Source organism: Taudactylus pleione, unplaced genomic scaffold (genome assembly GCF_031769625.1).
Source record: "Taudactylus pleione unplaced genomic scaffold, aTauple2 ptg000095l, whole genome shotgun sequence".
Classification (NCBI taxonomy): Eukaryota; Metazoa; Chordata; class Amphibia; order Anura; family Myobatrachidae; genus Taudactylus; species Taudactylus pleione.
Genome location: NW_028284497.1, coordinates 5,925,163 through 5,952,362, shown reverse-complemented (window position 1 = coordinate 5,952,362; position 27,200 = coordinate 5,925,163). Strand labels below are relative to the sequence as shown.

The 27,200-nt window shown below is 44.3% G+C and overlaps 1 protein-coding gene across 1 annotated transcript in view; it reads left to right on the top strand.

Moving 5' to 3' along the window:
* Positions 1–27,200, top strand: part of NFATC4 (nuclear factor of activated T cells 4) — an 80,271-nt gene that overhangs the window by 25,237 nt on the left and 27,834 nt on the right. Inside the window, exons 2-3 of the mRNA XM_088470210.1 lie at positions 4,392–5,484; positions 8,847–9,009. Coding sequence (XP_088326336.1) covers positions 4,392–5,484; positions 8,847–9,009 — 1,256 coding nt within the window. The remainder of the gene's footprint in view (positions 1–4,391; positions 5,485–8,846; positions 9,010–27,200) is intronic.

Here is a 27,200-nt window from a genome sequence, read left to right as displayed (position 1 = left end):
TTATTCTTGGGACAAGTCGTAATGCTCAGGTGGTTCCATATACATTTCTTCAATTAACTCTCCATTTAAGAAAGTTGAGTCAAAGTCTTATTGGTACAGCATTATTGATCCCGTCAGCCTGGGGGGCAGGGCGACGAGGCGCGGGCAGGGCATTCTCTGCGTGCTCCTTCGGTGCGCATTCCTGAAATGGGGCGTGGTCAACTTGGTCACCCCAATTCGTCACACTTGAGGGCATGCCCAACCCTTATGGAAGTGCGCGTGGCATTTATTCACCCAGCAGAGAACGGGGATGGTACAGGGCAGGCTGTTTTAGTGGGGCACCACTAATGGGCAGGGCGCATTGTGCCCCTTTAAAATTGGGCAGGGCACAGTGCCCCGCTAAAACTAAGAAATAAATCATGTACTATACCTTGCAACAGGATCTCCCCGTAGTCAATCCTGGATCTCTGTGTATATACTTTAGCGACAAGACAGGCTTTGTAACGGGTAGTAGTTCCATCTGTATTTGGCTTTTTTACAGAAGACCCACTTGTTTTTGACTGTCTTGCAGTTACTCGGCCTGTTAACAGTCCATGTATCGTTGTCATCCAATGATGCCATTTCTTTATCTATTACAGACTTGCATTCCTCCCAGTCGCTGCTTGACTTTCCTTCTTGGATATTTATGAACATAATTTCTCATAGGAGGTTTTCCTTTATTATTTCTCACAGAACTCCTGCTCTGATATTGGATATAGACACTGGCAGTCGCTATATCAGACAAACTTCCAGTTGCTGGCATATCCAGTGTAACAAACTTGTGCTACCACTCTTGTTCCTGTTTCACATTAGGTGGCACTGTTTCTTAGAACACCACATCCCTGAATTTACAAGCTTTTTGTTTGTAATGTCCCATAGTCTGTATCCTTCACTCTCTTAGTAGTATCCAAAGACGATACACTCCACTGACTTGGGATCCAGATTACATCTCTTTTCCTTAGGCACAGTATGTGTGCATATATCCTCTGCACCCAAAGGCTCAAAGATGATTGACATTTAGTTTACTTCCAGACCATGCTTCTACCATTGTTTCATCTTTCATAGCTACTGTGGGTGCACGGTTCTTCAGATATATTGCAGTAGACACTGCTTTTGCCCACAAACTATTTTCTAGGCCTGCGTCACTCAACATAGTCTGTGCTCTCTCCACAATTGTGTGGTTGCCCCGCTTGCTGACACCATTCTGTTCTGGCATTTATGCTATGGTTAGCTGGTGCTCAAGGCCATATTTCTTCAGCTACGGCTACATCTCTATTTTAATATTCCTGGCCATTGTCAGATCTCAAGGTCTTCAATTTCTGATCCATTTGAGTCACTTCCAAACTCTTGTAGTCTAGTATTTATGGCTATATGTGGGATCTGTGTGGACATTTTTTTCTCCTTGGTTTAAGCAAAACTCTTGTAGTCTGCAATCTGTGTCATTCTTATGTATAAATGAATGTCAGGAAATAGCGATAACCACTCAATGATTTCACTTTCATTGGACCACACACATCTGTATACACCAATACTAGCTGTGCATCAGCTCTGGTTGCTGAATTTGGGAAGGGACTATGGGTTTGCTTACCCTATATATTGCTCTCACATGCTGGTCTCTCTGGATTGTACACTGCTATTCCTGTCATCATCCCTTGAAGGAGTTTCATACCCGAGGTGGCCCAATCACTTATGCCACAACTCCATAGATTGGCTTCAATCAGAGGCTGTTATTGCACAACACTCCTTTGTGTCTAGGAGGTATAATCATTGATATCGGGTTGTTGCTATTACAGTCCCTCTTTTATTCTGGACTACACTTGCCATTTATCAACTTGACCTTTTTTCTACTAGGATACTTATGGCAATAAGATTGGTCCCTAAATCTGGTATGAATAACACCTCCTGGATGTCTGTGACTATGATTCACAGGTGCACCCTGATTGTCTTGACTTTCATGACAGTAATGACTTTGTCTCCAATCTATCTCATCTTATATAGGGTCAGACGTGCTTAATGATGTAAACCATTCTTGATTGCAACTGAAATGCCTTGTGGCTCCTGAGTCTATGTACCAGCAATCTTCCTGTTACTGTCTGTGACATTTAAAGCTGACACGTTTCTTTTATCACGCTTCTTCTGCATGTCACTTAAGTCTCTCAGTTGGCATTCAGAGGCTTTATGTCCCACTTTGGGACATATAAAACTCATGTACTTAGACCTCAGGCTTCGCTGCGTGCATTACAATTCTATACACACAGGGTGACGCCGCAGGGAGTGACGCCACTGCAGCTAGGCCAATGATCCCCATGGCTCTATCCACTTCATCATGGATTGGATTGTCACCTGGATCATTTGTGATCTTCCACAGCTTCTCTCGCATTAGCTGCATTTCCATAGCAAGTTTTCTCATGGCGTATTGCTCTGAAACTCTCAATTTTGCAAAGCTCATACTGGCTGCTGCAGTGTGCATTTCCGCCTTCTTTGCACTACTTTTCTGTATTTTTCACACTTGGGGTCTTGGGCCCATAACCTATTGATGTCACCTTTTGGTAAAACCTGGGTAGTTTCAATAGGGTAACAGCGGAATGTGAAATGGAGGTTAGTCCACACGAAGAGTCCTGAACCAGGTTTGCAGGTTTATTGGTAATAGCAGTAACACAGAGGGTTAACAGGGGGAGCAGACAGCGCAGGAGCACACTCCCCTCTAGAGTTATAATCATGTCTATCAAGGCACCATATTGTATAATAAGGGAATCATCAAAATCTGGCTATGGAAAGGATTTTCTATTACTGCTTATTGCAGCAACAGATACTTTTCTATGGCTGTAATTTATCAATAGTTCGGCGATACTGGCAGACAGCAGTAAGAATGCTTGGGATTCTATTTGAATTTTCAAAATATAAAAAATCAGAAAAACTAAAATTGTTTAAAAACAAATAAGTTAATAAAATAATTAAAAAAAATCTTCCTGTCCTCTATCTCAATCCTAATATGGTAATAGTGACTTGCACTGCCACTATCCTGTTAAATGGTTAAATCCTGCTATACTGTATCACTGACCGGTGTATCTAGGGTTGATCTTCCTATGATAACTACACTAAATCCCACAGGTCTAAAGCTGGCCATGCACACAACAATTTGTTTAGCTTCCTAGTGAAATATTATTTTTTTTAAACAATCACATACAAATTAATAGAGGCACATGGTATGAAATCCAATCATTGTTTATATAATTATAAATCAAAACACAATGGATTGCTTCCAACACATTATTTGTGATCTGACAGAACAGAGAGACATTTCTAATGCAATTCACTCTTTTGGATTAATATGTATCACCTATTTCAATCAGATTATCAATTGATTTGACCATCTACATTTCCAGTTGTTATGGGATCTTTTGTCAAACAAATGTGTTTAGAATTTGGATGAAATTGTGGCGTGTATGTCCATCTTAACACATAACTGAACATCCAAACAATTCTTAATGCTTATTAAACAGTTCTCAATCGTCTGAATTTCCCCAAACTCAGTATACTGTATGTATCTTCTGTCCCCTCCTATCTCTCGCGGAAGCTGTTTATACATTCTCCTTCCTGCCTCTTATGATTGTATCTCCTTTTCTTGTCTCTCAGGAATGGAAGTAAAAGACTGTTTATTTGATGTCTATTACAGGGACACAATATAGGGATGAGACATTATCTCTGTAAATGGGTGAGAGTTCTTCCCGTATTCGTGTAGTGAGGAGCATCGTATGCTCCCAGGAAATAGAGCTCAGTAATCTATATTTGGTTTCTTGTGATATCATGTGAAAATAAACTGTCAATCATACTTTTTACATCTCAGAACACAGAACTCTTTGTCCTAATACATGCACAGCTGTGGGTTTTATTTTAGCCTCTGAACATCAAAAGAGATAGGCCAATTCTGTTATTACAGTATATGCAAGTAAAGTAAGAAGAATCTCCAGCAATTAGTATTTCATTTCAGAAGTCTATATTTCTACAGACTGTAAAATGTATATGACACAGGCAGTCACAAATATTCTGCTATGTACAGCAATTTATAAAATGTTCCCGGTCAGGCAAGGCTAATTGGAAACTACTATAGGGGGTAAATTTACCAAAGTGAGAGTTTTTAGAAGTGGAGATGTTGCAGATAGCAATCATTCAGATTCTAGCTATTATCTTCTAGAAGGTGATAGTTAAATGTTAAGTGGAATCTGATTGGTTGCTATGGGCAACATCTCAACTTCTAAAAACTCTCACTTTAGTATATTTACCCCTAGGACTGCAAGTGTCAAGCTGAGCTCAGATTTCAAGTTTGAAATGTTTTTATTTTTAACTTTGATGTTTTTATCATGTCATTGCAGATCTGGAATCTGATGACCATTTGCTAGACAATGATGTGACCGCAAACACCCTGACCCTTAATCCACCCAATAGCTGTGTCACTGGTGAAGTAGGTGGTGGAATGGGATGTATTACTAGGGCAGGCATGCACTCACCACCTCCCAGACGTGCCTCAGATCATGATCTAAATGGAACATTCATCAGCCAGCCATCCCGTTTCATTCCACTAGGGGGATCACGTTTCCTTGAATGTCCTAGTATACGTATCACAAGTGATTCACCTACAAATAGTGATGGAGAACAGGAAGAGCAAGGTAGGAGTGATATTTGGGATGACAGACCACAACGTGATCAACTATTTCTCCCTCCAGATCCATTTTGTTACAGGGATTCTTTCCTTAGCCCTAGCCCAGCAAGTAGCCATTCCTCGTGGAGTTTTCTTTCCTCTGAGGCTTCTTCTTGTGATTCTCTGGGACAAATGTGTGAAGAAGTTGAAAGAGAGCTAAATGAAGCTGCATCGCGATTCACACTTGCTTCTCCACTTGGTTCTCCAAGGGGCTCCCCAAAACCTTGGGGTGGTCACAATGATGAATTTTGGCCAACTGGCCCAATTTCAGGTCCTCCACATTCATCCCGTGAAGAGTTATTGTCACCATATCCGTCAGGTCACATTTCAAGGCCTACCTCACCTTGCGGTAAGAGGAGGTACTCAAATTCAAATGAAGATGGTATCCACCAAACCAGCTCACCTTCCCCTTCTCCCTCACGCAGGGGAAGCTTGGGGGATGAAAACCTGACTTCAGAAGCAGAGGTTTCCCCCAAACCCTCTGAGCATAGCCAACAAACCATATCAACTTCACTGGAAAGAGGAGATAACATTCCACAAAAGGCCAGAAGAACCTCAGCAGAACAAAGTGTAGCACCTGTTAGGTCTGAGGAAGCCACAAGCCCTGTGAAAACCTTTTCATCAGCAGCACCTGTGTGCACAAGTGATGAGAATACCGCAATGTTCTCACAGAACAGAAAAGAAAATGTAGGAATGGATTATTTAGCTGTGCCTTCAGCTTTGGCCTGGTCCAAAGCAAGAGTTGGAGGGCAAAGCCCAGTTTTCAGGTAATGACAAAGAGTCAGACTGTATATATCTATACATATATATATCAAATTAGCTGCTGAAATTAATGAATGAATTATGCCATGCTGTTTCCTTACATGTCACACCTAATGAGCACACATGCTGCCAAGCTTTAACAATATTTAATCATGATCTGCACTGCTGTATCACTGCTGCTGAATATTTTACAAAGTAGGGAATTAAAGCGGAGTAAGACATGCCCCCACCTGACACGCCCCCACTAACGCACTAATCAGTTATGTGATTCTTTTATCCACAAATACTATTTACAACACACACCATATAATGATTCTAACCAGTACTATATAAACATTAGCAAAACATACTGTGTCTGTCACTTCTTTCCTCTCTGCATACAGCATGTCATTGCAACAGAAACATGCTCTAGGACACCCTGTTCATCCATGAACACATCCCCTCACCCAGGAACATGCTCATGAACACTGTCCCATCAACCATGCCCACGTCCACCTTTTATACATGATGGCAGAGGGGGAGACTGAGAAAGAAGGAGAAGGATGAGAAAAGTGAGGGGAGGGAAGCAGAGAGAGAAGGCAAGAGATGTGAAAAAATGAGGAGAGGGTTGGACAGAGAGAGAAGGAGAGAGTTAAGGCCCCCATACATCTACAAGAGATTGGGGCTGCCGACGGCTGGCTCGGGAGAACTGGTTGGTTTTCCCCTACCTGCTTATCCTGACCACAAAATAGTCGGTATCAGCAAGTCAGATTTTTAACAAGCATTTTTTCTCTGATCTACCGATGAATTGCTGGTCATCGGTGGACGCCATTCCGCAGATCAGATTGCGGATCACATAGGCAGAACAGGGAATCCCTTTAGGAGAAAGTGAGGGGAGGGCAGAGCCAGAAGAAGATTGGAGAAAGTAATGGGAGGGGGGACAGAGAGAGAAGTAGAGAGGTGGGAGAAAGTCAGGGGAGGGGGAGTCAGAGAGAGGCAGAGGGAGGTGGGAGAAAGTGATGGAAGGGGGTACAGTGAGAGAAGGAGTGAGGTGGGAGAAAGTGATGGAAGGAGGGACAGAGAGAGAAGGTGGGAGAAAGTGATGGAAGGGGGTACAGTGAGAGAAGGAGTGAGGTGGGAGAAAGTGATGGGAGGGAGGACAGAGAGAAGAGAGATGGGAGAAAGTGTTGGGAGGGGGGACAGAGAGAGAAGGAAAGAGGTAAGAGAGAGTGATGGACAGGGAGCACTGAGAGAGAAAGAGGTGGGAAAAAGTGATGGGAGGAGGGAGGCAGAGAGAGAAGGAAAGAGGTGGGAGAAAGTGATCGAGGGGGGGACAGAGAGAAGGAAGAGAGGTGGGAGAAAGTGATGGAGGGGGGGACAGAGAGAAGGAAGAGAGGTGGGAGAAAGTGATGGAGGGGGGGACAGAGAGAAGGAAGAGAGGTGGGAGAAAGTGATGGAAGGGGGAGAGGGAGAGAGAAGGAGAGAAGTAAGAGAAAGTGATGTGAGGGGAGACAGAGAGAGCAAGAGAAGTGGGAGAAAGTGATGCGAGGGAGAGAGAGAGCGAGAAGGAAAGAGGTGGGAGAAAGCGAGGGGAGGGGGGACAAAGAGAGAAGGAGAGAGATAAAAGAAAGTGATGGGAGGGGGGACAGATTAAGAAGGAGACAGGGGGAGAAAGTGATGGAAGGGAGGACATAAAGAGAAGGAGAGAGGTGGGAGAAAGTGATGGGAGGGGGGGCAGAGAAAGCAGTAGAGAGGTGGGAGAAAGTGATGAGGAGCATAAAGAGAAGGAGAGACGTGGGAGAAAGTGATGGGAGGGGGGACTTAGAGAGAAGGAGAGAGGTGGGAGAAATTGATAGGAGGGGGGACATAGAGAGAAGGAGAGAGGTGGGAGAAAGTGATGGGAGGAGGGGATATAAAAAGAAGAAAAGAGGTGGGAGAAAGTGATGGAAGGGGGTACATACAGAGAAGGAGAGAGGTGGAAGAAAGTGATGGGAAGGTGGACAGAGGGAGAAGGAGAGAGGTGGGAGAAAGTGATGGGAGGGAGAAGGAGAGAGGAGTATGAAAGTGATGGGGGGGCACAGAGAGAAGGAGAGAGGTGGGAGAAAGTCATAGGAGGGGAGACAGAGATAAGGAGAGAGGTGGGATAAAGTGATGAGAAGAGGGACAGAGAAAAAACAAAAACACAACAAAAAAAGCCAGGGCACAACTGCTAGTGTACATTATATATAATATTCTACACTAGCATAAACACAGCGGCTGCAAAATATATTACAAACATGAACACACTAAGAGTGCACTGATAGCAGTGCCGTAGCAGGGCTTTATGCTACCCTGTGCTGGACCCGCCCCTTAAACCTGTGTTGTCACAACATCATGCCATCTCCTGGAAGGAGAGCACAGTCCGAAGCATCCTAAGAACACTCTGGACAGCTCCACAGGCTACAGGGTCCTTACCCGGAGCTTCCTTTGGAAGCTCCACTTGGCTCTGCATTAGCTCTACTTGCTGCAGGCATCCTGCAAGCCACATGCAGGTGCTGTGGGGCATTGACGGAGCCACCACCATGGCCCTGCTCCCTGTGCGACGGTATTGTTTGTACACAACTAGTTCTGGGATATGTTTAACACAATAAATGGTATCCATAATTCTGACTGGATAATTACACAGTTTAGTCGGTCCGTCTAACTGTTAGTATGTGTTGTGTATCAGGGAGGATTAGTCCCCTCCACTCTGCTAAGGTAAATTGGTAGTATCTCTGTGTTTTGTTTACTTTCCTATGCATTAACACAAAAAGAGCTCTAAAAATGTTGAATTTGTTAACCTTGGGTCTTTTTTTATATATATAAAATAAGTAGCAATTAGGTTAATACAAATGCATGTACCTGTGAGAGAATTCAATATATTTACTCTATTTAGATCCAAAACAAACAAGGGAGAGAGTGCAATGCAGCCTGGTAAGATTCATAGCAAATAATTCCTATAATGCAGTGTGCACAGTGGTTAGCATTGGTACCTCAGAGAACTGGGATCTCTATGGTGGCCAATGTTTCTAGTACAAGACCTAGTACTAAACCTAAGAATAAGATTGGTACCACCTCATACAGTAATATTTTGCATAAATTTTAATAATAGGATTAAACTCAAACATTAATCAAATAATTAAAAAGCTTATCTGACTAAATGTTGCATTAGTACAACATAGCATTAAAGTCCTTCCATAGTCACTTGGCCTCTGTGTTTTCCTAAGTTTGGTCCTGGAAACATTGGCCGCCATAGAGAGTCAAGTGATTATATGGACTATTGTTGTAGTAGGTTTTAATTTAAAAGGAATATTATTTTTTTTCAATGATATTTATACCAAAGCAAAATTGTTTTGTTGTTGTTATTCAGGTCATCGTCTCTACCGCCTCTCGACTGGCCTTTGCCCTGCCAGTATGAGGGTCTAGAACTAAGAATAGAGGTACAACCAAGAACCCATCATCGAGCTCATTATGAAACAGAAGGTAGTCGAGGGGCAGTGAAGGCTTCACCTGGGGGACATCCTGTGGTCAAGGTAACAGTCACATTTTAGTGCCTAATAACGCTGTCATTGCTGAGGGTTTTCTCATCCTTGTGCTGAGGTCATTTTTTCACATTTGCACTCGTCACATTCCAACAAAAATATTAATTATTTTTTTATGCACTACCCACAAAATGTATACCTTGTGTTTTTCAGAAAATGCCATTAGTGTATTTATACTCAATCATTAAATAAAAACAAATGGAATCCAAATGGCCAATACACTTTTTTTATTCAAATGTCAAGAAAGGAACCCAAAGCCAATGTGATTTTCTTTCATTTTATAACCACCATTAAAAAATACTTTGTGGTTCTAGTTTCATCAATAATGCACCTTTCCAAAATAGTAAAAAGCAGGATTCTATTGTGTATATTCGGAATTTTTTTTATTTATTTTTAAAACTTTCGCTGTTTTGATTTAAATGTTTCCTATGTGTTGGAAGAATATGATAGTACAGCAATGTCTATCATTTTATAAACTAGACAACCTACAGCATTAGGGGCGACAGAAGATGGGAGAAATTTGGGCTTTAGATTCCTCTCATCTATTGAAGAAAATTTTTTTTGTATACTGTTTCAGTTATTGTGTGGAGATCACTAGACAATAACTACTGTACTAAGAGGAGACTCCCCTCATTCAAAACAGGGTGTGCTATGTGTGTGCAGGTTAGTATGGGGGAGATAGGGCACAATGTGCCCATTTCCCATTTATGGAAAACTATTTTTTTCCGTAGCCATGGGCAATATTGTCTGGTGATCACGGTTGATCACCAGATAGTAGCTGCTAAGGGTGCAAAAAAATATTGCCCTCCCACCCATATACGGGAATCGTCTATGTGATCACCAGACAATAGCTACTAGTGGACCACATGCTTTGAAGTGGGGACTCCCCACTGTCAAATATGGGTGTCCACTCGGTTGCAGCTGTCAGTATGAGGGGGTTAATACTAGGGCACGTAGTGCCCTCACCCACATATACAGAAAACTTACATTTCCGTAGCATGGGATAGCATTGCCTGACAATAAGTACTAAGGGGCCCCAACATTTGACAGAGGGAACCCCTCCTCTTTCTAAAATGGGTGCCCCTTAATTATATGTGGTCAGGTTGGGGGAGATTATCCCCCATGACTGGACTACATTATCGTCAGGTTGGGGGAGATTATCCCCCATGACTGGACTACATTATCTGTAGTGCATTGGGCTAATATATGGTTATCATTGTGATCAGTAGATATCGGGCTAAATGTAATAGCTTGCGATCTTCAGCTGCTGCGGGGATATATGCGAATCTCCTCGTATTTTTAAAGTGGCAATCATTTTACAGGCTTTATGTATTTATTTCCTTATTAAGTAACATAAATTTCCGGTCAGGCCTAGCAACAGAGGTAGGACCAGTGGGGGATATGGAAATTTATTTTTTTTTCTTTTGCCCCTCGCTGCAGAGGACGAGTGGGGCTCTCACAGGGGCCTATTCATCATCGATAAATGGCCCGGTAACCATGCGCAAACACTAGTTTCCGCATATTATAGTTACCGGGCCATTTATCATCAGGGGTCCGATAGGACCCCCTGATGTTCAGCAAACTCCGAAAACTGAAAGTTTGCTCAGGAGAACATGCACCATTTTCAGGCAGCGCTTGCTCTCGGACCTTCCTATGGGAAGGAGTTCCAGGGATGCAAAGAGGGATCTGAGCGAATCCCTCCACCGCTATCTCATGGACACCCCAGCGGCAGTGCACAGGTCACGCATGCGTAGCCGTGCCGACGGGGAGGAGGTAAGTCACGCAGCTACTTCTGTAGCTGCGATACTAACCAAGGGGGCAGCAGCTTTTCGGAGCAGCTGTCCCCGCACCATAAGGCCTCCGATGATGAATAGGCCCCATAGTCTTGTTGTATATCCACGGTCTTGTTGTAGATCCATAGGACAGGCATCATTTGTTCTCTGCAGTCAATGGGTTAAAATAGTCTATTTTTATTACTTACTTAGTGAAACTGTCTTGATAAACATATATGCACAAAATTATTTTGTGTGATTTCAGACTATAATATATTCTATATAAACCTGCATGTTTGTATCTGTGTGTATACATGAATGTGTGTACCAAGTTATGCAACTTTTAGAAGTTAGTCTCTGTAGGTATGTGTTTACTACTGTATATATTGTGCAATAATGCAGTGTCACGCTTGATAGCTCATGAAATATTGTAACTATTTCCTCCCATCCTCTCTACTGGGAGCTGATACAGTACAGCATAAAGTGAAAAGAGACAGACAAGCTTCCTTTTGAGGCGGAAAAAAAATTCAAGGAAGGACAGATAAACTAGCAAGTGTTTAATAAAATCCAGCGACTAAATGTAAAATAACAAGAGAATATCATGGAGAAACAGGAGGAAAACTATCATAAGATTTCAGATAATGGTTCTCTGCCATTGATGGATAAGAGGGAGCCAATGTTTTTTTTTCCCCTTCTCAGGACAGAGCTTAACCCCCCCTCCCGGTGCCCAATAAGCCCCACCCCCGATTTTGATTGGCTAGCTGCCCGCCGTGCCACCAGCAGCGGTGTCCATCGAGGGGGTGCAAACCAAATATGGTTTTTGTGCTATCGATGGTAATCACCGATGGCCCAATGATGGTGACCATCAATGGACACCTCACCAATGGCCATCCCTAGACAGATGTAGCTTAAACCTACTCAGTGGGTGTGTACTTGTATGTGTTCCACCATAAAAGTAGGTGAACATACACTGATATGCTGTAGTTGTTGTCCTAATAACAATGTGTAACGTCTGAAACTATTTACTGCCCAATATTGTGACACTTCTCCTGCTACCACTCTGTGTTGTTCAGTCCCACAATTTACACCAATATGTTGAGTTACAAGATGCATCTAGTTGTGCACCACCAGCTTATGGTCCAGACTTAAATTAGGGAAAGCTACACCGAGATATTTTTACACAAACCAGCTCATAAGCACAAGAAACGTTTATTTTGGATTGATGGGAAAAATCGCATTCACTATTATTGTAGGTTTTATTTAAATAAAAATCCCCTATAGTACATCAGGTATAATGTTCGTACTCGCTTATGTATTAAATTAGTTAGAAAATAATTTAAAAATACACTCACAAAATCGTATAATATATACACAAATAATGAAGAACCCAACCACCAGCCTAAGAGCTGAATTCACAATGACCTAATGACCTAATCAGATGTGCTAGTGCTAGCAATCATTATCATCATCAACTTGAACTTACATCAGCTCTCAGGCTCACGTAATTGATGCATCTACTACCAGGCCCATATGAATCTCCATGCTGGTATGGATCATAGCAAATAATGTACTCACTTTTACACTTACAGTGTTTCCCTAACCCACCTCTCCAAGCATATTGAGGAGCGATCACCAAATCTGCAGACATAAGAGCGTGCACTTTTTTGGTGAGCGTGTGCAGTCCAAATTTGCATAATGTAAGGTAAACATACCAACTAAGGGCGGTATTCAATTAGTTTTGCACCCTCCGATAAAGTTTTGCATGCCGTACTTTTCGCCACCATCGTGTATTTTAGCCACAGAAACTTATCGTGCGCGCCCCGCTATTCGCCCTATTCAATTCCAAAAGACGTGAAATCGGGGAAATCAGCCTGCACCTCCCAAAAAGATGCAGAAACATTGGGGATCAATGTAGTAGTGCCCGATTAGCCCTAATAAAACTATTTGGGGTACTTAAGTCGGTACAATAGCCTCTAATTAGCGTCTTTGCACAAGTGGTGAAGAATGGCATAAAGCAGTATTTCTTGGAGAAAATAAGTAGTCCAGGCAAATTTGGGGTACCTGAAAATGGGTGCAAGCATCTTTTAATGCCTCTAAAGTGAAGTTTAAATGCACCTGCAATCCCCAAACCACTTGACCCCTTCTTAGAGCACCCCCAGAACCTTATTTCGCTAGTTTGCGAACTTGTCCCCTCACTTTGTGCTTTTTCGCCCCCAAATTCAAAGTACTTTTTTGAGGTGTTCTTAAGTTTTTTCCAGGAATTTTTTGACGCAGTTGCCCATTGGTGGCTGAGTGGTTTCTCCACCTTTACACCCCAAACAAAAATGTTGCACTTCTTTACTCCTGCTATTCAGAGGCGAATCTTTTTTACCTATTACATTACATTGACTTTCCACGTACGTGAAACGCGGATGGAATTGAATACAGAGATATTTTTCTGACAGGTGAAAAGTTGCAATCGCCAATACTTTTTCGTGGATCTCAGCTTTTTGCTTCTAATTGAATACGGCCCTAAGTATGAGCCCCCATGTCTCCATTGTCCTGCACTGCATGTAACATGAGAACATTTTATGGATACATGAACAGAGAGAGTAATGCACATCTGTAAAAGTACTGTATATGTACTGTAAATGTTCATGTACCACTGAGAAACAGTGGAGGAAATCATGCTCTAAGGCAGATTTCCTCCATTTCAAATTTATGCTCTCATCCTTCAGTGCTGCCTTTTCCATCTCTAAGGAGTCATATTTCAATAACCTCATCTCCTTCTATTCCCCAAACCCCCAGTATCTCTCCGCCACCTTCAACTCCCTTCTCTGCTCACCCCCTCCTTGTCTTGTCTCCTCAATCTCTGCCCCTGACTGCCACCTATTTAGCTTCTAAAACTGACTCCATACTTCAAGACATCATATCCCACCAGACCCTCAGCACCCGCCCCCTCCTTTACCAGCCTACCCCTCTCCATCCATTTTACCAACTCTGAAATATTTTCCCCTGTATCTAGAGATGAAGTCATGGCCCTCATCTGGTCTTCCCCCTCCACCTCCCTCATTGATCCTATACCCTCTGACCTCCTCCACTACCTCTCTCCTTCTGCCTGTTCCCATCTTGCCAACCTCCTCAATCTCTCCCTCTCATCATGCACTGTCCCCTCTGCAATCATGCATGCCTTTGTCTCCCCCATTCTTAAAAACCTACCCTTCCTAACACTCTCTGCAACTACAGACCCATCTTCTCCAATGACCTTCTTGCTGCAAAGTCCAAGGCCTATTCTTCTCATCCTCTCTGGTGCTTTTGACACACTGGACCACCCTTTCCTCCTGTAAAACCTTCACTCCCTTGGTCTACGTGATACTGCCCTCTCCTGGCTGTCCTCCTACCACTTCTTCTCTATCTCCTCTCATGACTCCACTTCCTCCCCACTTCCACTTACAGTAGGTGTCCCCCAATGCTCTGTTCTTGGACCTCTCCTATTCTCCCTCTATAAGTTCTCTTTAGGTGAGCTCATCAGCTCTTTTGGCCTCCAATATCATCTCTATACTGATGACACTCAGATATACCTTTCCATCACGAGCAGGTCTCTCTTTCCCCATGTGCTTTTCCTTCCCATACTTATACTATCTACTCCATACTCCTTACAACCCAACCTAACCCTTGACTTCCGCCACCTTGCTACTTATTTGAGTGGTATGACCACTGCGCAGCAATGTTTATATATCGTGTACTTGTCCTGCAATACCTTGTACTGTAAGTTCCTGTTTTCTTGTTCTGCTGAGCTGTGTATGTACTTTGTTAGCCGCTGCGGAACCCTTATGATACCATCTAAGTGAAGGATGATAATGATAAGAGTACTGTATACTTTCACCTATGAACCATTCCATTAATTACAACAAATTAATTACAACTTTTCTTTTTTTCTTTCTATTAAATTGTTCATATGACACTCATTTATGTATATAGGGAAATATTTACCATTATTTGTCTCAATAATTATCATTTCTTATCGCTGCAATATCTCTGAAAACTGCTGGTTACAACTTCATACTTTCCTAGTATACTTCATTAGTTCAGCAGTAATTTTGAGGATTTTTGGCAAATTATTAAATATGGCCCTAAAAACCTTAAGAAAACAAGTGGATTTTGAAGTATGCTCTATTTTAAATGTATTAACTTGTATTTCCATTTCTGTTTTAAAATCGTCTGAGCAAGTTCAATCACTTCAATTATCATTTGTGTCTAAATATACATATTTGAAGTCACAAAGTAGTTACATGGCTCCGTAATGTGGAGCTGGCTTCACTTTTCTAACACTGAGGTCTTCTGATGTTACTCCTTATAATAATATATTTTTTTATAGTGTTTTTCTTCAAAAAGATTCAAAGGGGTCAATTCAATTAGCTGTGATGTGCTGCATACCACAAGACCAGTGATGAATATGTGTGTACTATTGGTTAAGGTAATAGTAGAGTAATAGTATACAACAGCAGATCCCTCAAAGTCATCAAACAGCCCAGTGCTTAACCAGTGGAATGGTTTATTGAGATATAATGTCATTGTACAGCCACACTCACAGTTTTGCACAGACAGCTTCTTACATGGAGCAGAGCTTGTGTGGAGCATGCAGATCACCAGTCGGTGATTGTATATTGGTAGTGGTGCTGTATAAGCCAACAGTTGTGCTATTTATCCGGTTTTGGAGACATATATCATATTTTCCACTGTAGCGCTCTTTCACAGTGCCATGCATGTGCAGAAGACCAAACGATTACTGTGTGTTCACTTCAGGCCACCTTTCTGTTACTGCCAGGAACTATTACTTTGCCTGTCTGTTTATGATAACTTCTCTCACATACCCAACATCACCTTTGTGCGCATACTCAGTGTAATGCAGGCACTGTGGGGACTTTCAGAATATTTCGCGCACATAGGACCTGATTCAGAGCCACTCGCAAAAAGCGAACGCTCACTCTGAATCAGGGCAGCCGCTTTTTTTTTTAAAACCGGCCTCCTGGCCGCTCGCTAAGCTGTGGGTGACCATTGCGAGCGGCCAGGTGATGGTCGCGATGGTTACGACCATCGCGACCATCGGGCTTGCAACAAGACCCTTGTGGTAGGGTCTCGTCTGCCACAAGCCCCAGTGAGCTTCTGGCTCTAATAGAGCCGGAAGCTCACTACTGACATCACTGGTGATGTCAGTAGGGCCGCCCACAACGGCAGGTGTTCCTTCAGGAATGCCGCCGTTTGTCCAGCCATCCCCCCTCCCTGCCTACAAAACGGGGCGAGCTGTCGATCAACATCGACAGCCGCCCCGTTTGTAGCCAGCCCCGGAGCAAGTGAATTTCTCAATCGCTCCGGGGCTTGCGCATGCGCACTGGCCGGCCATTGACCTCCTTGCGAGCCCATAGCGCTTGCGAGCGGGTCTGAATCAGGCCCATAATCGCTTGACTACATGAGCATCGGTATTGCGTGTGATTTGAATGCACCTCTGAATCAGGCCCAGAATCATTACTTCCACAGATTGTTCAACTTACTCATAAAGTAACCAGGAGAGGCATCCATCTTGGGTATACTACATAGTTACAAAGGGCAGAATAAGCTACGCATGATGCATCGACTCATCACTGATACAAATTGGGAAAAATACTAAATACATTTTGCATCAAAAAGGAAAAACAAAGGTAGCGCTGTAGACAAAAATAGAAACAATTTAATGAACCTAAATGTAGCAAACAATAATAAAAAACAATGTATCAATGTGCAATATGCTGTCAATAAATGGAGCTGGGGTTTAAACCAGGAGATGCAGCTGTCTAGGGTGCATTACACAGACTACAATCGGCGGGATATGCAATACTTGGAGATCTAATGCATTGAATCAACATTGATATAGGTATATTTACTAAAGTGAGAGTTTTTGGAAGTGGAGATGCAACCAATGTTGCATAGCAACCAATCACATTCTACTTAACATTTAACTAGCACCTACTAGAAGATAATAGCTAGAATCTGATTGGTTGCTACGGGCAACATCTCCACTTCTAAAAACTCTCACTTTAGTAAATTTACCTGTTAGAATCATATGTTATTTGATTTTTTATCACCAGAAAGAGCACATTTTAACACTATAATTCACATATAAATACCATTGCAATCATCTCAATTGAATGTGTAAACAAAAAATCCAGAGCAAACGCACATGTGGGCTAATCAACCCAGCACATATGTCTTTAGTACTTTCTAACATTATTTATTTATTACCAGTTATTTATATAGCGCACACATATTCCGCAGCGCTTTACAGAGAATATCTTACCATTCACATCAGTCCCTGCCCCAATGGAGCTTACAGTCTATATTCCCTACCACATGCTCACAAACATACACACTATGGTCAATTTTGTTGGGAGCCAATTAACCTACCAGTATATTTTTGGAGTGTGGGAGGAAACCAGAGTACCCGGAAGAAACCCACTCAAGCATAGGGAGAATATACAAACTCCACACAGTTAGAGCTGTAGTGGGAATTGAACCCATGACCTCAGTGCGGTGAGGCAGTAATGCTAACCATTACACCGTCTGTGCTGCCCTAACACAATAGTTCACATATACATACCTCCCAACTGTCCCGTATTCTGCGACTGTCCCGCTGTCCCACCTGCGGGCCTCAGTGTCCCGTGGCGGGGGGGTAGTTGGAGGGAGCACAAATCGCTGCTCTGCTATGCAAAACAGCAGGTGTGCAGGAGGAGAATATTGCATCTGTTCACCAGTATACTGAGTGCCTGGTGGCTGCCCAGCATCTCAGAGAATGCTGGGCACGCCCCCATAGTTACGTTTACAGGGGAGGCCATGTGGCTCCGCGTACAGCGCTCGCGAGCGGGTCTGAATGAGACCCTGTGCGCAATAAAGGTTACACTTGTACCCACAAATTTATTTGAGCTGGAACGATTCTTTCTTGTGCTGTGATATAAATGGGTTAACGAAATACCTTAATACTTCTATATGCAACAAATATAATGACTCTACTCTCATACTAGGTTTAACTATTATGTAAGCCCCAAAATGTCCCTCAAGCCACTTAGTCTCTGGCCAGTAACCTTTCGTTGGTGCACGTTAGAAGGGATGGGTACCTCAGTAATATTTATATTACTCAGATCCTGTTGCTTAATAGCTGTACTGACACTGGGAAGTTGCAAGCCCAGCCTGTGCTGATACTGAGGAGACCTGACTCTGCCTAACTTCTGTGAAATGTTCTGACAGAAATCAAGGTTTCCTATATACCAAAATAAGCAGCATAGGACAGTCTATTAGTGTGCTGTCACTTATCATGTATAATCCCTTGCTGGCCTATCCATAAGTCCTGAAAAAAAAATTTTTTTTCTTCTGGGAGGTCCAGATGACACTGCTTCCTCCTTCAGTGTCCCCGGCAGCCTCCTTACATCAGCCAGCACACTCCGGCCTGGTCCTGCCCTCCGGCTAACACGGATCGGATGTCGTTCCCTCAATGTCCCTGAGTCAAGGCAACCTTAACACAGGAGGTTGGCTCCACCTAACTACCTCAGGCGTTCTACACCAACGGTCCGTCGCTGGACCTTATATAAACTCATGCCCTACTGTGCGCGAGCTGGCTCTTGTTCCCGTCGGACCCATACACTGGTCACAGTGTCTCACAATGCCCAGGATACATCCCTTGTGTCGACAGGGATGGCTCCCCTCTTTTTGTCAGTAGCAGAGTTCTTGTCTCCAAGACTCCCTGCAGCATTGCTGAGCTGTGGCAGTTGAGAAGAGCCCATTAGCTCACTTTGGGGGGGGGGACAGTTAACAATCTGGGGGCACAGGGGCTAATGGTGCCCAAAACAGCACAACAAACCCTTTTATTAATTAATTTAATATAGTGTAAATACATAAATTGCTGTTCAACTAGATTAGCTATATATATATATATATATATATATATATATTGCTTACTGTGTACTGTGTAAGGGCTCTTTCTCCCTATTTAAATACACTGGGGTGCCACATACTTCGCTGCTAGAATGATGCCTGTCCCCAGGCATCTGCTTTTACCAACAATTTTATGCAAACAATGGCCCTCATTCAGAGCCGTACGCTCTGAGCAGAGCGCACGCTCTGAATGAGGGCCGGGCTCCATTTTCATGGAGCGCCCTCCTGGACGCTCGAATAGCTGTGGGTCACCACCCACAGGCTATACGAGCGTGTATTTTGATGGCCGCGATGGTCGTGTCCATCGTGACCATCGAAATTGCGAGCCGGAGCCTGCGGTTGAGGTTTTCAACCGCAAGCTCCGGAGTGATTTTGGCTCTATCAGAGCCAAAATCACTCCCACTGACATCACTAGTGATGTGAGTGGGCCGGCTTCTGACGGGAGGCGTTCCCGTGGGAACGCCCCCATCAGGGAGGCACGCCCCCGGCACGCCCACCAAAGGGGGCGTGCTGTCAATCAACATTGACAGCACGCCCCCTTTGATCGGACACAACGAGCGAAGGAAAGTCCTTCGCTCGTCGTGTCTGGCGCATGCGCACGACGGAGCTCCCTCCGTCGTGCGCATGCTCAGTGCAGACCATCGACCCATTTGCGAGTGGACAGCCGCTCGCGAGTGGGTCTGAATCAGGCCCAATGTTTCTAAACATCACCAGTTAGATATGCTGTAACAATTATAGGAAGAACACATGTTGATTAAAAAATTTTTTTCAAAACTACCTTTCTAGCATTAATAAGACAGTTGGATACTTTCAAACAATAAACAGGTTCTGACAGCTGACAAGAGATTACACTCTATGGGCCAAAATGTAATAGGGTGAGAGTTTAGAAAATGTGAGAGTTTTGCAGTAAACTCTCACATTGGTTGAGTTTTATCTTCAAAATGGGAAAACATCTGAATGAGATTTTAAATCGTGAGTTTTTTAAGTCTAAAAAAACATGCAAGTTCACTCTGTTACTTTGTTTTTGGACTTTATTACATTGGCAAAGTTTAAAAAGTGTCAGAAACTCTCACCTTTCTAAACTCTCACCCTATTACATTTGGCCCTTTATCTTAGTGGTAAAACACCTTTGTTGCATCGCCCTGGTCTACTTGGCATCAACTCTGTCGTATTCACTTCTGAGAGGTTAGTGGCGGGAACATTGGTCCCTTTTCCTTCACCAATCAGGGGTAGTGAATATTCTTCGGCAATCTCACTCACTGTTCCTGTGGTCACAGGCCCGCACATGAATAGCAACAGATCTATAGGGTCATTCCATGGGTGATCTTTGCCTCCCTACTACAGGCAAGCCCCTTTTCAGTGGTGGAGGAACTTCAGCAGTACATAATTTCAAATGGTCATGTGGTACTGTGCTAAATTGTCCATCACTCTCTCTCTGGCTTTGATAGGCGTAGAGGTTATCAACGGGAACTCTGACAACTTTGTAAGGTATATGCCATCCAACTTACTGGACCGATGATTCTTTCTCTTCCAGACTTTATCCCCTATTTGCAAGGGGGTAGCTCTGGCATCAGAATTATAATTTCCCTCCTGGCGTTGATGCGCAGTCCCCATTTTCTTTGTCACTATTTCTCTGGCGGTCTTTGTCCGGTGCTTGTGTTCACAAACCCAATCAGTTTTGGTAGCCGCAGGTTTGGCCGCTTCAGGAGTCAGCTCTAAGTCCTTGGATAGCTTGTCCTGCTGTACAAACATCAGATAGAAAGGTGTGAAACCTGTGGAGCAGTGTTCGGTGTTATTATACAAGTATGCAAGCTCTGGCAAGAGGGTAGGCCACTGTGATCGTTTTTCCGAAGAGATTCTTCTTAGCATTCCAATGACAGTCTGGTATGCCTTTTCACACAGGCCATTACACTGAGGATGGTAGGCAGTCATCCGCATCTTCTTACATCCATACAAAGGTACAGAGCTCTTGAAACAACTGTGATTCAAATGATGGGTCTTGGTCTGTCAGGATCCGATCGGAGTACCCATATGGCTGGGCAAAGTGTTTGAGGAGTTCAGCGGTAGTCTTTGTGGGCAGATCACCTGCTGGGACAACTACCAGGAACTTGCTGTAGTGGTCAGTGATGGTCAATGCATATAGAAACCCGCTTGGACTGGGCTCAAGTTTAACGTGGTCAAGGGTGATGATTTCCAGTGGACGATGGATTTTTAGTGGATGTAGTGGGTCTTTCTGACTAGCCTCAGGAGTCCTTTAGAGGCTATAGGCTACACAGCTTCGACACCACTTTTTGATGTCCTCTCTCATTCCTACCTAGAAGAATTTCTGTCTTCAGGGTTCAGAAATGTCCAGATTGGTCGTGATAGGACTTGAGCAGGAACTCGGCTTGTTGTCTTGGCACAACTATTTGAACAATGTTTTGGTGCGTTCCAGGGTCAAGGTCGGCTCGGACGATTAGCCCCTGTTTGGGCTTGATGCGATCTTGGTGTTTAAGCAGTTTCATCAACTCTGGGTCAGCATCAGCTCTCTGTAGCTTGGTTTTTCCAACAGATGATATCCATTAATTCTCGTAGCACAGGGCTCTTTTTCTGAATCTTTTCCCAGTCGAATCCAAGGGTGTCTGTGTGAGGATTATCTGGCCTCGGATATGTTGTTGAACACACAGGGTCGGAGGTTACAACTTGTCGCTTGCTTTCCAGAGGCTTTCTTAGAGGGGTTTCTACATCTTCTTCCAGTCTCTTTCTTCCCCCGCTACATTTGCAGTAGGCAGGTGGGACAGAGCATCGGCATTTCCATTATACCGCTTCAGTAGGTCACGGTATAATGGAAGTTGGCCAGGCGTGACATCCACCTTTGCTATAGGGCTCCCAGGCGGGCAATAGACAGGTGTGCCAGTGGGTTGCTGTCGGTCATAATGACAAAAGGTGTGGCAGCCAGGTAATTTTTGAAGTTCTATTTTAAATGTACTATTATCGTCATGTTTCTCTCTGTCTTTTGCAAGCCTCAGCTGGCATAAGCGATGACTCTTTCACGTCCACCCTGCATCTGGGACAACATGGCTCCCAACCTTCGGTGACTATCATCCGTGTAGACTCGGAAGGGCTTCTCATAGTCTGGGTATGCCAGTAGATGGGCCTCAATCAGGGGCAACTTCAGTTGCTCAAAGGAGTTTTGTTGGTCTTCTGTCCATACAACCAGGGAAGTACTTCACCTCTCTTGACCAGACTTGCCTCACAGAAGCTTATGTAATGGTGTGGCCACCCTTGCAAAGTTCTCAATAAATCGCCTGTAGTAGCCGACAAAGCCTAGGAAGCTACAAACATCCTTCACCGTTCTGAGTATAGGTCAGTCTTGCACCACTCGAAACTTCTCAGGATCTGGCTTCACCCCTACAGCACTGACAATGTATCAAAGGTATTGTACTTTCAGTTTCAGCAAGTGACACTTTGATGGCTTTAGCTTCAAACAAACCTTGATCAGCAGTTTAAATACCTCATCCAGGTGTTTCAGGTGCTCTTCATGTCTTGGAGAAGATGATAACGTCATCTAAATACAAAAGGACCATCTCGAAATTGCGATGTCCAAGGCAATGCTCCATGAAGGTGGCTGAGGCATTGCAGAGTCCAAACGGCATCCGTTCGGTCTCAAAGAGCCCCATTGGCGTGGTGAAGGCAGTCTTCTCCTGATTCTCTGGGGCCATTGGGATCTGCCAATACCCGCTCGTTAAGTCCAGAGTGGAGAAATATGTTGCGGTCTTCAGTGCCGTTGGATTCCTCGATTCTAGGCAGTGGATAGGCGTCCTTGTGCGTCACTGCATTCAGCTTCTGGTAATCTATGCAGAATCATAGACTGCCATCTTTCTTCCTCACTATAACACTATAACAAGCGGCGCCACCCATGAGCTGTGGCTCTCTCAGATTACACCAGCTTCCTTCATCTCGCTGAGCATCCTCTACACTGGTTGGTACATGGCCGGTGGTAGGGACCTATGCCTTTCCTTGATTGGTGGATTAGTCCCAGTGGGGATGTGATGATGGACAACTTCTGCTTTCCCAAAGTCAGAGGGATGTTGACTAAGGGCCTGATTCAGAGCCGCTCGTAAGTGGCCGCTCGTTCGTTCCGAGCAATGTTTGCCCAACTGCACACGCGTACGGATCGTAATACGCATGCGCGAACCAGTCAGTGCGGCCGAAAATCGTTTGTTCGCTAAATAGCGAATGCCTGCTATTTTGCGTGACAAGAGGAGGCGTATGTGGATGGTAACGGGGGAAGGTACGTGAAAACGGGGAGTGGAGATCAGAACGCAGGCATGCTTAAAGGTCAAAATGGGCGTTTTAAGGGTGTGCATAATTAAAACAGCAGCGTCATTGACCACGTCACTGGGTTATTTTATAGTCAGAACTGCTCGCAAGATTGCGGTAGGAAAAACCAACCACAAGAATAGCGAGCAGTTCATACGCTGGTCGATGTACTCTATTAATCTAATAAATAGCGGACATGACGTAGGATGCGAGCGGCCAGGGGGCGTAGTTTTCCAAAAAACGACCGCATGTTTTGTTCGATCGTTCAGACCTAGAGGCGTGAACAGACCGCAAAGAGCGAATGGTTCATTTGAATAGCCACCCCATTTTTCTGAACGAGCGAGCGCAAATAGCGTCACGCTCTGAATCAGGCCCTAAATTCCTTCGCATTTTCCCATATACAATTTTTGAGGACATTCATCTCGAGAATGACACCCTTGCCTCGTGGGCTTAGCCTTGCCAATATTCAAGTCAGTTTCCCAATAGCTGCGATACTTGATTTGTTGCCCATTACTAGCGAGTAGCTGTAACCAAGTAGTCGGTGGGGTCACTAATTCTTGTTCATCCTAATACCGTAGGAACTCTGTGAATCTGATAGTGGTCACTTGTGAGCTGGTGTCCAGGAGAGCCGGCACCTCTATGCCGTTAACCCGGATCTTCAAGTGGGAGCACTCTCCAACATACCGAGGCCACCACTCCTGCGACGATGGACTTACTGACGTCACTCCTCCCGAGGGCAGGTTCCTCGCCTCGAGATCTCATTGTTTAAAGCTTCACTGGTGCAATTTCTTTCGATGTGGCCGCTCTGTTCACAACGCCTACATACAGGTCTTCCCTGGGAATCAAACTGATCTGTTGAGCATCGACCGGAATCTCGTGGGATGTCCCAGTTTGATCAGTTTCTCCCACCATGGTCTAGGCGCCATTCTCTGTGCCTGGCTCCAGCTTGTTCCTGTCGGATCTCTTTCACCTCTCAACCCAGCTCTGACATATTTTGTATTAACTCTGTGATTTTACTTGTAAGGACTCCGATCGGATTGTGACCAGACTGTACTTGTTATGTGGCTGTCCCCTTAGGAGTTAGGGGCTCAGGTCTCAGGATTTGACTGACCTCACCCAAGTTCTCATCTTCTAAATGTTCTGAAGATTTGTGATCTTCAGGGCCGGCATTCTAGTTCAGACCAAGGATTTGCAACATCTCCTTAAATTCAGAGAATGAGCATTCCAATTCTGACGTCTCCATATTCTCAATTGGGAGCGTGTCGTTTCTCCTTGCGCCCCTTCAATAAATAAGTTGATGAGGGTTTCATCCTCTTCTTGGATTGTACACATGGCTTCCTGTAGGCCCAGAGCAAACTCCCTTAAGCACTCCTGAGGTTTTTGTTTTCTAGCATAAAGACGACCCTTAAGTTCTGACAAGGTTCATGAGTCAAAGATGCCGGGTAATTTTTTAAAGCTGGCTTCCACCGTTTCGCGTTGCGCATCAGATCACGTTTTTACCTCACATCATGCAGGCCCTTTCAGTTGTCCAAGCAAGATCTGTGCTCTATGCGCGTCGCTCAGTGGATATAGCCAAAACATAGACTGCATTTTGTCTTTAAATTCTTTGAAAGTACTCATACCTGGTGTACGTGCATCTCCTCAGTACATCGGTAGCCATGGGTCCCAAAATAGTATGGCATGGTAATGGGTGAAGTCTCGGTGTCGTTGGTAGCCTACTTCTGTTGGGTGAGGCGTTTATCGCAGGTAGAAATCTTCGGTCTGATGTTGATGTAGGAGATTAGGGTTCTGATATGTTGTTGATCATAATTTGCCTCGATCCTGTTTGCGGACGCCAAATTGTAATACCCCTTAATGCACAGGTAATTTTAGGTGTGGTGTAATAGATTGCTTACCAAACAACTCTGCGTTCAGAGTTCTCTTTAACCCTTTTGAAGTGTTGCAATATAGGTACAGGCAATAAGGTTGAGCTAAAAGTAAGATTTATTCACAGATAACAATTCAGCAGAATAACAATTGCCACACCGGACATATGATTCAACAATTTCAGAAGACAACTCATCACACACACTGTGAGCAATAAAGATTACACTTGTATCTACAAATTTTTTTCAGCTGGAAGTTCTGAAAATAGTTTTTTTAGGATATCTCCAGCAGTGTAGACTAGATGTCCCTTTATTATAGCTGTAAGAGGTTCAGCCTCACATGACTGAGGTATTCCCTTTCCTCACTAGTCTTACCTCAGAAAATGGTTAACTAGTCCCTTTTTACCTCAGAAAATGGTTAATTAGTCCCTTTTTACCTCAGCTGATACAGAGGAAGCGACTTTAATGAGAAAATTGACCATTACTTGTAGCTAGGACTGATGATTTCAGTAATGGATACTGGCCCTGTTTCAGAGCCGGACGCTCTGAATCAGGGCGGCATTATTTTTTTTGTGTGTCGGCCTCCTGGCCGCTTGCTAAGCTGTGGGTGACCACCCACAGCTTTTGCGAGCGGCCAGGTGATGGTCGCAATGGTCGCGACCATCGGGCTTGCGACGAGACCCTTGTGGTAGGGTCTCATCCATCGCAAGCCCCAGCTCACTACTGAGGCCACCCCCCGTGCCCACCCCCAAAACGGGGCGAGCTGTCAATCACAATCGACAGCCGTCCCGTTTTGGTACGAGACCCGTAGCGACGGAGTGCCCGTTGCTGGCCGGGTCTCACGCATGCGCACGCCGGAGCCAGCTCAGACGTGCGCATGCGCAGTGTGGGACCATCGACCCACTTGCGAGCGCTATGTGCTCGCGAACGGTCTGAATCAGGCCCACTGTTAGTAGCAACTGCAAGGCTTGTACTGAAGTGTGGTGTTTTATAATAGCTGACAATTCCAGCACCTCAGAGGAAGACAGCAATCTCTCCGGCAGTCAGGTCCCTGGCTGTCAGTCACCAGCCCCGGGGGAGGATCTGGGCGGTCCCGATGACACTGCTTCCGCCTTTAGTGTTCCTGCCAGCTTCCTTACATCAGCCAGCACACTCCAGCCTGGTCCTGCCGTCCGGCTAACACAGATCGGATGTCGCTCCCTTGATGTCCCTGAGGCAAGGCACCCTTAACACAGGAGCTTAGCTCCACCTTAACGCCTCAGGCGTACTTCACCAACGGTCCGTCACTGGACCTTATATAAACTTCTGCCCTACTGTCTGTCGGACCCATACACTGGTCACAGTGTCTCACAATGCCCAGCATACGTCCCTTGTGCTGGCAGGCTCCCCTCTTTTAAGGTGCCCAGCCACTAGATGATTAAGTTGAGCGATTGAACGATAACTATATCGTTGTCGTTCAATCAATCATAAATCGTTTGCAAATCATTTGCATATCATTTGCAAAAATGTCTAAAATGACCAGCGATGTGCGCTCCCGCTGGTCGTTTAGACATCTGTCATCGGGCAAACATGCTGGTCAACCTGACGATTCAGCATGTTTGCAGATGATTGATGTGCCTACACTGAACGACTGCTCGTTCAGTGTAGGCACATCACAGACTGACAAACGACTGCACGATTGCAATGTCATAATCGTGCAGTCGTTTTGAGGTCTGCTAGTGGATGGGCAGCATTAGTCAGTAGCAGAGTTCTTGTCTCCAGGTCTGTCCCTTTAAGGGATTTTTAATAAATCCCTGTGATATTGCCGGAATTCGTAATACAAATTCAGCCGGTAATATCACACTACAATCTGCATTTTAATGCAGATAGTAGTAAATAGAGCCCTAAGGATTTGTGAAATATTTGTACCTGTGAGCTGCTATCTATCATGAGTAGGCCTGAAAGAAGGATCTATCGCTATCAGTTTGTATATCTGGAAGGTGGGGCTAGTATTGTGAGTCAGGAACAGGCAATAACACTGGACAGCTCATTGGGTGACTAGATGATTCCCAGCTGTATTCCTCTCGTCTCAGCTTTCCCACGCTAGCCCTCTCCAATATGCTGGAGAATCTGTAAGAACTCTGATGGTCAGCTATGCATTCCTGTATCTTTATTTTGCAGCTTGTGTGTGCATCGTTCTATCTCCAAGATACCTATCATCCACTCAAACCGAAAAAATCACAGCTAGAGGGAAGAAGAAATGCAGATTTAAATAGTTAAGAAAGTGGATTAATAAAACATGAAATATATGTGCTGATCCCCT